General features: G+C 42.4%; 1 protein-coding gene across 3 annotated transcripts in view; it reads right to left on the minus strand.

Annotated features, from left to right (window-relative positions):
* Positions 1-12,377, minus strand: part of EXOSC8 (exosome component 8) — a 60,019-nt gene that overhangs the window by 38,180 nt on the left and 9,462 nt on the right. For all 3 annotated transcript variants that reach the window (XM_032805915.2, XM_032805916.2, XM_075061624.1), the window contains exons 4-10: positions 11,858-11,931; positions 10,417-10,462; positions 8,283-8,388; positions 8,150-8,195; positions 4,834-4,930; positions 3,732-3,852; positions 960-1,066 (exon numbers count right to left, since the gene is read on the minus strand). In XM_032805915.2, coding sequence (XP_032661806.1) covers positions 960-1,066; positions 3,732-3,852; positions 4,834-4,930; positions 8,150-8,195; positions 8,283-8,388; positions 10,417-10,462; positions 11,858-11,931 — 597 coding nt within the window. The remainder of the gene's footprint in view (positions 1-959; positions 1,067-3,731; positions 3,853-4,833; positions 4,931-8,149; positions 8,196-8,282; positions 8,389-10,416; positions 10,463-11,857; positions 11,932-12,377) is intronic.

The raw sequence follows: 12,377 nt of genomic DNA on the forward strand, positions 1-12,377 counted from the left end.
CGGGATCTCTGGGGCTCTGACCTGGAGCAGCTGTGCTCTCTGGTTCTCTAGTAGACTTGCCCCATATTCTAAGCAGGACTGACTCTTTTTAGATAAAACATAAAGAAGGGAATGACCCAGGGATTTCTCTTTGCGCCCCCGGCCGACCTCAGTGAAGGTCACCCAGGAGCACCCATGACAGCAGCAGACGGTACAGAACGACTGATAACCGTGATCTCATCGCCAATTTATAATGGCATGGCAGACGGTGCAATAGGGATGATAATCGTCTCTGCTACCTTGCAAAGGCAAATGAATGCTGCTGTGTAGCACTGCAGTACCGGCCTGTCAGCAGCATCCAGTACACATATGATGACAGTGACAAAAGGCAAAACGGGCTCCACGGTTGTCATGCTATGGCATCTGCCAGAGCAATCCAGGGAAAACGGGCGCAAAATGATTGTCTGCCATTGCATTCACGGAGGAAGGATTGAGTGACGACATTTACCCAGAATCACCTGTGACACTGTTTTTGCATTGGGATCTCAACCCAGAATTCCAATGGGCAGGGGAGACTGCAGGAACTATGGGATAGCTACGGGATAGCTACCCACAGTGCAACGCTCTGGAAATCGACGCCAGCCTCGGTACATGGACGCACACCATGGACGAATTAATGTGCTTAGTGTGGCTGCGTGCACTCGACTTTATACAATGTTTTACAAAACCGGTTTATGTAAAATCGGAATAATCCCATTGTGTAGACATACCCTAAGAGTGAAGAAAAACGTTACTTGTTTTGAGAGCACTGTCTGACACAGGTACAGTATTAAGAGGGCAGTACATGCTAAAGGCCAGTAATGTTACTGTGCAGCATGTACTATTGAAATAACAGCCATCTGTAGGTAGAATTTGATTCCAACCGTTTAATTTTAAATGTGTTGCGTGTCAAATTAACTTGTTGTAATTTTGCAAAGTACCTGGCTTATGAACAGAACATAGTCTGCCTTCTTCATCCATTACAATGGTTACAGTTCCAGTTGCCAGCTCCTCCTCTTCTGCCGTCGGATCAACAATGAGTATTGTGCTTTAAAATAAAAGAATCCAGAGGTGGGTGAGATGTTTGTCTACAAGCTACTGGACCTTCACATACAAAACAATCAACTAGAAAAAGGTTAATCTAAGATGAATTTGTCCAGGTCACTTAGGCTAACTTTTTTAAAGGTTTTATTTATAGTAAGTATTTTTTTAGCTGAATATAGCACTTCTGGAAGCATTCTATAAACATCCACTGTTCTGTCATCAGGATGCCCTAATTGAAAGAACATGGGGAGAAGAAAACCCTTACTGAACTTCAATGTTGAACTCAATTGGATGTTTGAAGGTTTGTAAATAGAAATAAAATTTAAATGTAGCGGTTTTAAAAATGTATGCCCTTATCAGGAAACGACAATTGACAGCACTAAAACAGCTACTACAGTAACACTCAGACAGTAAAACAAATCTTTTAAACCAGTGACTACATGCTGTAAGATTGTTTACTGTTACCAGAAAACTAAGTGGAAACACCATTATATCCGTTTGCTGTAGATGTACTTATAAAACCCATTTCTCTTATTTGCATGTATATTTATTTTTAGTGAACCCTTTGAAAGAGAATCAAGGACTGTATTTTGATCTACTACACTGTTCAATCAAGGAAGCGATCAAAAATATTACCCCTGCGATGAAGGGTATTGATTTCTTGAGACCCAAAATTAGTTTTTTCCACAGCAAATAATGCAACATTCATAATATTTAAAGGAAAAATTGACTAAATATCATTTATTCCACAATAAAAATTGTTGGAACCATTTAATAATATCAAATAGTTTAGTCCTTGAGAAACCTGTACTACAAGGGACAGATACAGAGCCAAATAATAAAAGTTCATAAAGGAGTCAATGGGACAAGATGACAAAGACCTCAACTTTTACTAAAACCCTTAAACACGCACAGTTTCTCTCAGAAATCATGGTCATTATATACAGCCTTATCCATATCTTAGCATAACCTTTTTGAACGTGCAAAATGTTTATAAATAATGCAAATTATTATTGGGAATGTCTGCTGTGAATTCCCAATTCCACACTGTTCAAAAAAAGTGTATTTTAGAGTCCAGGTAATTAAATTTGATCTACTGAATATAGTGACACTCTGCCAAAGGAATGCATTTATTCTACATGTTACTTGCAACTAAGTGGGGAGTTCTATGATGTGGTAATGCTTTTCATATTATCTGCATCATAAAAAGTGGGCAGTTGCCTCAACTTTAAGTAGTGAACAGAACAACTCGATCTCAGTACATAATCCCCTAACCCAGGGTATCCGCTCCTTCCCTCCCTCCCCATCCCAGGTTACTGATAAAGAAAACCTGCAAACAACATTTGCTTGTTCTACATGAGACAATTTCAGTGAAGGGACGGAAGGAGGTTCTTTCATTGTTCATTTTTCCAGTGCCACTTTTCCAGTTGCTGATTGATGTTTTTATGCCATAGGCACACACTCCTAAGTGTTACTACTGCTTTGCACACACTGCCGTTCATCCAAAGAGTTCTTACTGTTTAGGTATTTGTATACCATGTTTTCCAATCCTTTCTCCCACATTAATGATATTAAGGAACTGCCTGTAAATACTTTTGAGAGGACAAACAGAAAGATATCTTTCTGTTGACTGTGGCTATTGAAAAGAGATGCAGCATACTATCAGCACTGCTCTGCAGCTAGTTTTAGAACCTCTCTTAGCTGGTAGTTATTATACTTAGAAGCTTACACACTTCCATTTTACTATTGACAAAAAGATGCTAGGGCCTGAAGTAACTGAAAACCGTCTACAAGCAATTTATAGCAGATGAATCCCTGAAGAGTGAAAAAGACTTTACATTTACCCTTTGGGAATTAACAGCCTCCGTAATTCTGGGCTTGCCAGAAATGTTTTAGCATGGGCTATAACAATTAGGAAGTGCTGGTGACAACAAAACTCTTCTGCTCAAGAGGCAAAGTCTGGCCTGGGGAACCACTTGTACCCCAATCCTGCTATTTTAGTGGAAAAAACAACAAGAAAGATTTCAAGTTAAGGAGCCTTTTAGATAGATTTCAAAATAAAGAGCCTGACAACATGCAACCTTTTTAGGTCTAAGGATGTTAACTTGGAGAGTAATGACGTTCCATCTATGTCAATCCCTGGATAAGTTCTTTACTTTCTGTTCTGAAACTCTTGTGAACTGTTGCTATGAGCTATTGAAAAATTGTCACCTTGTAGGCCAGAGGTATTTGCATTTTAATAGTCAATGTAGTGATTTGTACATGTTAGTTTGTGTTAGTAAAGCTCTTTGGGATGAAAGGTATATAAATACAATAACATCATGCAGCTACACCTCTCAAGTACATTTTAATATTAAAATACTTTCCATATGGCTAAGCTGTGAAATCTGGAGATCAAATCTGGCTTCAGTTGCAGGGAAAAGTTTGGTAATATCAATTCTGTTCTGGTGGTCATTTGTTCATATTATAAAACTACGTAACAGTTCAAAATAAGCAGCCCTGAATTAGAGTAGCTGAAAAGTCTGGCTGGTCCATGAGGTGCACTGACATAACTGCTTGAGGATTTTGACATAACAGCTTCTTGGCAACACTGTCAGTTTTTCACCAGTGTGTGTGTCACGAAACAATTTTTTTTAAACAAGTATACATTTTATCAGTTACCAACTTACTCATCAAATACAGCAAACGATGTAGCGACTGGATGCTTTCTGATATTCAAAGGATTTGTCTGTTTTAAATCAACTTCTGCCAAACCTGTTTCTTCATTTATAGTAACTTTTGGCAACTGTACTGAAAGAGAAGAGGCCAATTAATCGTATGATTTTAAACTGACTGAAGATAATTTAGGCTTTATCCCCAAAGGAATACTTTATGAACTGTTCTGTTAACATCCACCAATCTCTATGGGACTGAGCAACTGCAATTCCTACTGACTGCAGGTCCCAAATCAGACAATGTGGGACACCTGTTTTCTATAAAAATAACAGATGCCACTCTTATCCTTTTTGACCCCATTATTTTGTTCTGAGTCAGTCAAATATAAATGATCACTTGTAAAAAAAAATACATTTGAAATTAAAAAAAAAAAACACCACCATACTGGCACTTTCTACATTGCAAGTACCTTATCCGTACAACATTGAACAAAAAAAATCCCATAATAGTATGTCTTTTTCCAATCACTACATCGCTTCTCTCTATTCCTCTGTGATCCTGCTTTTGTGATCTCTTCAGTGATAAATGTGAACAAGTCATAAATTTTAAATATTTTTCCTGTTTGCATCACACAAAATATAAGTGATTAAATAAAAACTTAAGTTTTCTTACACTAAGTAACATGAACAGGTAACATTTCATTTAGATGTTGGTGTACTGAATATTACAATTTTGCTTATGATCAATAGTGGAGTGTCCAAACTGGTACGCTGCAGGCAAATACCATTGCTCTGAAAAACTAAGGTATCTGGTGGAATGGCTATCAGTCTTATAATAGATGAATACAATGTGCAAGAAGCATATGTAAGTAAGGTAGCCCACAACCTGATCAATAACATGTATACAAATCTATGACATCAATTTAGTGACATATTTCTTCTTTGTATTATTGCTTCAGTAGTTCAATAAAAAGATGGGGGTTTTAACTGCTGAAATATTCTGTTCTTGGGGAAATTAAAATCAGCAACAGACTGTTCACCATGATTCAGATTCCTACTAACACATTTATCCTATGAATGTACCGTGCTTAACAATTGTGTGTTACAGAACACTTACCATTCTTTAAAGCTGCTAGCAAAGCAAATGTGCAGGCATCCAAAATGTTTCCGTCATAGTCCAAGCATATGAAATCGCAGTATAGAACCCAAGCAAGCTAAGAAACAAAGTTTGCATGTGTGAGATCTGATACAGCCTTTGAACTGCCGGTATCACACTAATTCAGGTTACAGGCCAATGGTAATACACATTAAGCTAGAGAATCATCCTCTGATCCTTTAATAACAAATATGAATACATAGCCTTTGAGTTACCCCCAACCCAATTCCCTAAGCATAGCACCAGATTATTAGGATTGATGTTGCTAAGAAGTGGCTGAGGAAGCAATTGTACCGAGTGGGCAGCAAAGAACATCCCAGACATTTATGCATTATGGTCATGTCAGAAAAAATCAATTTTTTTTAAAAGGAGTTATTTATGTTCAAATAGCAGTTGTAGTCAGCCACTGTGTTGTATTTTATCAACAAAAAAACTGACTTCTGCCTCCACTAAAAAAACATGGGTGAGAAATTCAATTAATATTTAGTATGTCAGAAAAAAGTATATGTGGACTTTTTACACTTGAGCTATTAAACATAACTAGGGCCCTACCAAATTCACGGTCCACTGTGATCAATTTCAGGGCTGTAGGATTTGAAAATTGGTAAATATCGTGTTTTCAGATGTTTAAATCTGAAATGTCAGGGGGTTGCAACCCAAAAAAGAATTGTGGATGGAGGGGTCACAAGCCTGTTGTAGGGGGTCATGGGATTGCCACCCTCACTTCTGTGCTGCCTTCAGAGCTGAACAGAGTGGGGATGAGAGAGTGCGGAACTATCTGCAGCTGGGGGAGACCCAAGAGCAGCCCTGCAGGGAAAGAGCAAGTCCTATCCTCCCACAGCCCTGCTCAGACTAGCAGCTAGGAGCCCCCTTTGCTGGGGCGCTCCCAGCAGTACAGGGAAGATTGAATGCAACTCCAGAAGCCTCCTCCAGCTGCAGGAACCTCTGGGGCCGCTGCCCAGTCCCAGAGTGTCCTGCAGCAAGGGGAGGCACCTGGAGAAGGGCCTAGTCTCCCCCCACTCCCTCCCCAGCAGTGCAGGGATGGACAAGTCCTGTCCCTCCCCAACCCAGCCAAAGCTAGAAGCCCTCTTTGCTGGAGTGATCCTAGGAACATGAGGACACTGGATTTCACAGGGAAGTGCTTATTTCATGGTCCATGACGTGTTTTTCATGGCCATAAAAACATAACAGTCCACAAGCCAAATCCAGCCCATCAGTCCTCCATGCGCATTGGATCTGCAGTTTGAAATAAAGTTTGCTGTCCACTAGTATGAGCGGCAGTTAAACATGGCGAGAGGCATTGACAATACAGTTTAAAAAGTAGGAAAACGGAGAGAGGACTTCAGTACAAAAATCTGAACTGAAGATGTGTGGCTCAAAGTTGCAACATGGACCTCTTCTGTTCCCTACCCAAAATGCCTCTTTATTGTCAAAGGAAAAACAAAACACACCCCTTGGAATTCAAGGTCTTTGTCATCCCTCTAGGAAAAGTAAGTGATATCCAGGTTTAAAACTGGCTGGAGAATTGTAAGTATTTTTAACATAACATATTTTTGAAAAATGAAAAACAGTTTTTTTTCCCAAAAATTTTCACGAACATTTTTCAGGTTTTCAATGAAAAGCAGAAAGCCAGGGTTCAACCTGGCCAGCTTAGCATGTTTTAAACATCTACACTGCCTTGTCCAAACTGGAGTTTTAGTTAACTTTAGCTAACACCTTCTGACAACACACCTTTAAATCCTAGTCAAAACAAACTCCAAAGGGTAAACAGACCATTGGTGCAGTGAGCAGGGCAGGCACACCACAGGGGTATCCTTTTCACCTCCCTGCAGCTTTGCTAAATTTGGCCATGTGACAGGGTGTATCAACACCACTCTGGGCCAAGGGGGCTGACCAATCACTGTGGGCCCAGGAGACCATGCCTCTTGCCCCTGCTGCACATACTCCAGGTGGAAGGGACAATAAAAGGAGGCAGCCCAGTTCAGTTGGGGCTGACTGAGGAAGAGGAAGAACATTTGATGCACCAAGACCTTTGACTCTCCAGGCTGCCAGGACCCTGGACCCAGATCAGCTGACCATGGAGACTGACGGGAATGCAGAGCCATTGCCAGCCAAGGAAATGCCTGAGATGGGCCTTATGGTAAGAAGTGACTGAGGGAATGTGTTAGAAGCCAATGCTTGAACCCTTAATAGGGCATTTACTGCTTCACAGGTTGGAACCCAGAGGAGTAGGGTGGGCCTGGGTTCCCCTGCTTCCCCCCAGCATTTCGCCTTGCACGTGCCATTAGGCATGTCTACCAGGCACTCCCAATATAAACCCAACTGCTATTGTTTGCCCCAGCCAGGAGGCTCAGAGGCTACAGACTGAGCATTTGCTCTGCCCTCCCACAGAGTCCAAGCCTTCCACTGCCCTGCCCCACCCCAGGGTCTACGGACTGCTTGGTTGCTCGGCCCTGCCAGGAGTCTTGAGTCCTCCGACCGCAACTGTTTGACTTGACAGGGAATCCTGATGACCATGTAATGGGGTGCACCAACCCTGCACTGACTCACCAGGCTCCGCCAGGCCCCCGTGACAGGCCTAATAGTTTTTAAAAAATGCAAGATCCAGTGCTTCAAAAAGACAGTCAATTCCTACTACAAAAGTAGGGAAGACAAAGTAGTTGTATACGAACTCTGATGACAAACACAGGATTGCCATACTGGATCAGACCAGCGGTCCCCGAGCTTCAGTAGCCTGTCTCTGAGAGAGCTCAGCACCAGATGCTTCAAAGAAGGAACACAAATCTCACAGTGCACAGATGTAGGATAATCTGCCCCTTCTGACGATCTCATCCTAATGCCTAATATTTAGGGACTGGTTTAAACCCTCCAAAATTTGTCTTCTGCATTTGCTATTTTATCTCTGGACATTCAAGTTATCCATATCATCACCTGTTCCTTCTTTGAATCTTACTAAGCTCTTGCATTTAAAGACACTGTTGCAATGAGTTCTTGAATCAAACACTACAAAGCAAGAATGTATTTAGCATTCTAGGAGTTGCATAAACAGCATAATGTTTTCAAAAATATAGTTGATACACCCATCGATATTGATTTCAGTAATCCGATCACGTACGCCTTATACTTTGGATGTAACCCAAAGAGTGTGCACGTACCAAAATTAACAAAAAAACAAGAATAGTAGCCCAAAAGCGCAAGGATTTTCTTGAAACCTGCTAACAAATGATTATCCCCCTTCACTCTGAGACATTGCCATTAACACCAAACCTTTTCTTACCTTGCCATGTGCAATGCACAGATCTTCTTTCATTATTATTTCTGAACTAAAACAAAATGATACAGAAAATTAAGAAATAAAATTCTTCCCCATAACTGTGTTCATAATTGAACTGTAGTATAATGGTTCTCACTTTTCAATCACATCTGCAATGAACTGGCTAGCTGCTTGAGCCTCTTCCCCAGGAGGTCCGGGCCGAAATCTTGATGAACAGAGGGGTGGCAGATCCACATTAGGAACTAGAAATCAAAAATATTTAGTTATGAACTAAGCAAAGAAAAAATACAGTCTGTTATAATAATAAAAATGCATATAGCAGTTTTATGTTCTTTCTTAGTACCATGCATCTCAAATGAAAGCCAACATCATGAATTGTTAACATTAATCAAATCTGCATCTAAGTTCCCTGTAAGCTGTGCAGCCACGCAGCTGCCTATTAAGCCCTGCTCAGGACTGCAGCAGGGAGAGATGTCTCTCCCCCAGCATGAACCTGCTGTGGTGGGGAAGAGGTGCCCCTCTCCCCACCGGCCCCAGTACGGACTTGCCATGGCTGGGGGAGAGGAGCCCCTCCCTACTGGCTCCAACATGGACCTGCTCCAGCAGGGGGAGAGGCGCCCCTACCTTGGCCCAGCCCAGCCTAGCTGGAGCTACTGCAGCTGGTGAGAGGCGCCTCTTCCCCGGCCCTGAGCTGCTGCAGCGAAAGACAGCTGGGGAGAGTCCTCTCTCCCATCGCAGGCCCAGGGCAGCCTGCACCCCAAGGCTCTCATCCCCAGCCCTACCCCATGGCCCTCACCCCCTGCACCCAACCCTCTTCCCCAGCCCTTAGCCTCTTCCCACACCCCGAACCCTTCATCCTCGGTCCCACCCCAGAGCCCTCACCTCCCCCCCCGCACCCCAACCCTCTGCCCCAACCCTGAGCCCCCTCCCACACTCTGAACCTCTCAACCCCACCCCCACCCCCACCACATGAATTTTGTTATGTGCACCAATATGAAGGCAATGTGTCACACATCATCTCCATATCAGGGCACATAAGAAAATTCATTCCGCACATGGATGTAAAAAAATAGAGGGAACACTGGTCTGAGTGATTTTTCTTCCAAAATTACACAAAGTATTATATGATTCAGGGTACAGATCATTTATTAGTCAGTGTTTCATAAAACAGCATGTACATTTACAGAATGAAATAAAGATATACTCCTAGCTACAATAAATTAAAGCATTTTACCTGTAGTCCTGCTATGTAGATCATGAATCACAAATTATTTCTTAATATCCATAACTGGATAAACAACAACTCTGATCTTTTCATTCCAGGAGTTTGATTTTCCTGGTATGATACATTCCTTTTATTAATTGCCCAAATTTGCCATTTTGGACATAAAAGAAGCAAAAAATATTTGCGATCACAGAAAACTAAGAACACAATCTAATAAATTCTCCAAAGACATCACATCTTGGAGAGACACTAAACCACCTTTTCACAATGTAAGTCCTCAGTCTCACAAAGGGATGCTCATAAGTGGACCCCATTTATTTCACTGGAACTCCATGTGGAAATAAGGGTCTGCCTGCAAAGCTCCCTTCCAGGGTCAGGGCCTACATCGGTATCATCCCTAATTAGTTAGATTCAATTTCAGCAGAAGTCTCATTTGTGTGATTCCCTCTCGCACCATTTTTGAAGTCAAGCTGATTTTTTTCTTGGGCATTATCAAGACACAAGGGAACATACAATTTATTGCCGCCCTTCCTGAACCATCAGACGTCACCTTCCACTGCCACAACCATCTCACCCCCAGCAAGAGTTCTCTGGTACATTCCCATCTACTGCTGGCCCTACTCTGAACATCAGCTCACCTAGCTGTCTCTTCACATAGCTTGCTCCTCCCATTGTTTCCTGGTAATCTGGCCGTTAGAGCTGGAACTGGCAGTGAAAAGGCAGTTTCCATGAGGAGAGGTTTCTAGCATGCGGTAGGCAGAGCAAATCCCACCTTGTGCCTCTGCCTTGTGCTGCTGCTAGAAACCTTCAATCCCACAACTACTGCTCCTTAGCTAACCTGTCGCCTACCTCTAAAAAGGCCAGTCCCCATGTCTCATCTGCCTAAACTGGTTCTGCGCATTGTAATGCAATTATTGAATGTGATTTATTTGTTTTAAATGTCTACTGCACTGGATTCTTCCCACTCACTAACAGCATTTAACTCAAATAACTAATGCTGTTGTTTTCTAAAAAGACAGAAAACTGACAAAGCTCTAAAACTTACCGATATATCCCTTATTATTGGACTCTGCTGGGGGTTCTGCAAACTCCTGTAAAAGCAAAAACAACAAAAAACTCAGAGAGAAGAAAAACTTGTATCTACAAACTGGTTTAAAAAGACTTTTTAAAAGATGTTAAATATAATTTAGAAATCCTATTTCCATAAGGGCTCAAAGGTTTGTCTGGTCAAAATGCTTTTATAAACCAAGCTAGGTTTTCCAGCTACTCTACTTACTATCATTTCGTCAGTGAATTGCTTGTTGTTTTATGTTAGACTATTATAATTAGATTTTCCACAGCTATACTTATTAACATCTCCCTTGAGAGAAGAGGATTTGTTTCATTATCAACGATCACTAATCATCACAAAAACTAAATAATTAGTACACAAAAATAAGGTCTTTGTTTTCTTTAAGAAGAGCCAAAAAACTCTTTACACAAATAATGCATGCACACACACACTTTCTCTCTATTGTACCCTAAATCCTTTGTGCAATTCTACCTGTAATTGTCAATCCTCAGAATAAGTCCTGTGAAAAAATGTACATGTATTTGACAGGCATCTTGATTTCAACTTACTAAGTAGGGGCTTTATCAACTAAGTTACATTAACTATTATTAAGGCTGCAAGTTTGTCACAGAAGTCATGAATTCTGTGACTTTCTGTGAATTTGGCAGCAGCCACCAGCCTGCCTCTCCCCTCCGCCCCAGACCCCAAGAGGCAGCAAAAGCTGGGGGGGAGGGGGTGCTCAGGGCTGGGGCATGGGAGGGGGTGAGGGCTCTGGGCAGCGCTTACCTCCCTAGAAGCAGTGACATCCCTCAACTCCTAGGGGGAGGTGTGGCCAGGGGGCTCTGCACGCTGCCTCTGCCTGCAAGCACTACCTCCCGCAGCTTCCACTGGCCGCAGTTCCCGGTCAATGGGAGCTGTGGAGCTGGCGCTAGGGGCGGAGGCAGCATGCAAACCTGTCTGGCCACACCTCCGCCTAGCAGCTGAGGGATGTCGCCACTTTCAGGGAGCTGCAGAGTTGGGTAGTGAGCCTGCCAGCCTCGCCAACCTCCTCCCTCCTGCCCCAGCACCAGCAGATGTCCCAAGCTATGTGCCGCCTGTCCTGCCCTGCCCCCGCCCAGCACCAGCAGGGGTCCCAGTTCCCCTCCCCTGCACCCACAGCACCCCCCCCCGGCACCCACGGCACCCCCCCAGACAACTCCAGACCACCCATGCTGCCCCCCAGGCCACTCCCCCACCCCAGAGCACCCGCGGTACCCCCAGGCCACCTCGCTCCCCAAGATTTAGTCAGGTGTATATACTAGAAGTCATGGACCGGTCATGGGCCATGAATTTTTGTTTACTGCCTGTGATCGGTCCATGACTTTTACTAAAAATACTCATGACTAAAACATAGTCTTAACTATTATTTCTCAGTCTCTAAAAAAAGTAAACGTACCGCTTTAATGCCACAAATTACAGTAGTATTTCCCAACTTCACCAGGGCAGAGCCATCTGCAGTAGTAATTGAACCTGAAAAGAGAAAGTGTATAATAAAATCAGTCTGCTCCCTCAGAAAGCTCTTTAACACAATATCCATCTTCACATGGACAGTTACCAGTTTTAGCTTCCATACCACTCACTTAGATTGAACTACATAATATATGGTGAATTTTAAATGTTTGGAAATTCCAAGGGTGAGTGGAATACCAGAGATTCAAAGTACTGGATTACCCAGAACTTTTCAAATCTAACACAAAGACTTTTTTTATGCTGCTTTTCTACTTGATTCTGTGAGAAACCATAATATCCTCACAGACTGCTGAATTTATATTATATATTAAAATGCACATACCTGCATTTTCCCCTATCTTGCCTGTTTTACAGACAAGGTTACCTTGTATTTCCCCTCTGGTCCAGTTCCCTATCACTTACATTCCCTTCCAGTTTTGTGAGGCAAAACAAAAATCTTTCAGCAG

The sequence above is a fragment of the Chelonoidis abingdonii genome, chromosome 1 (assembly GCF_003597395.2).
Source record: "Chelonoidis abingdonii isolate Lonesome George chromosome 1, CheloAbing_2.0, whole genome shotgun sequence".
Classification (NCBI taxonomy): domain Eukaryota; kingdom Metazoa; phylum Chordata; order Testudines; family Testudinidae; genus Chelonoidis; species Chelonoidis abingdonii.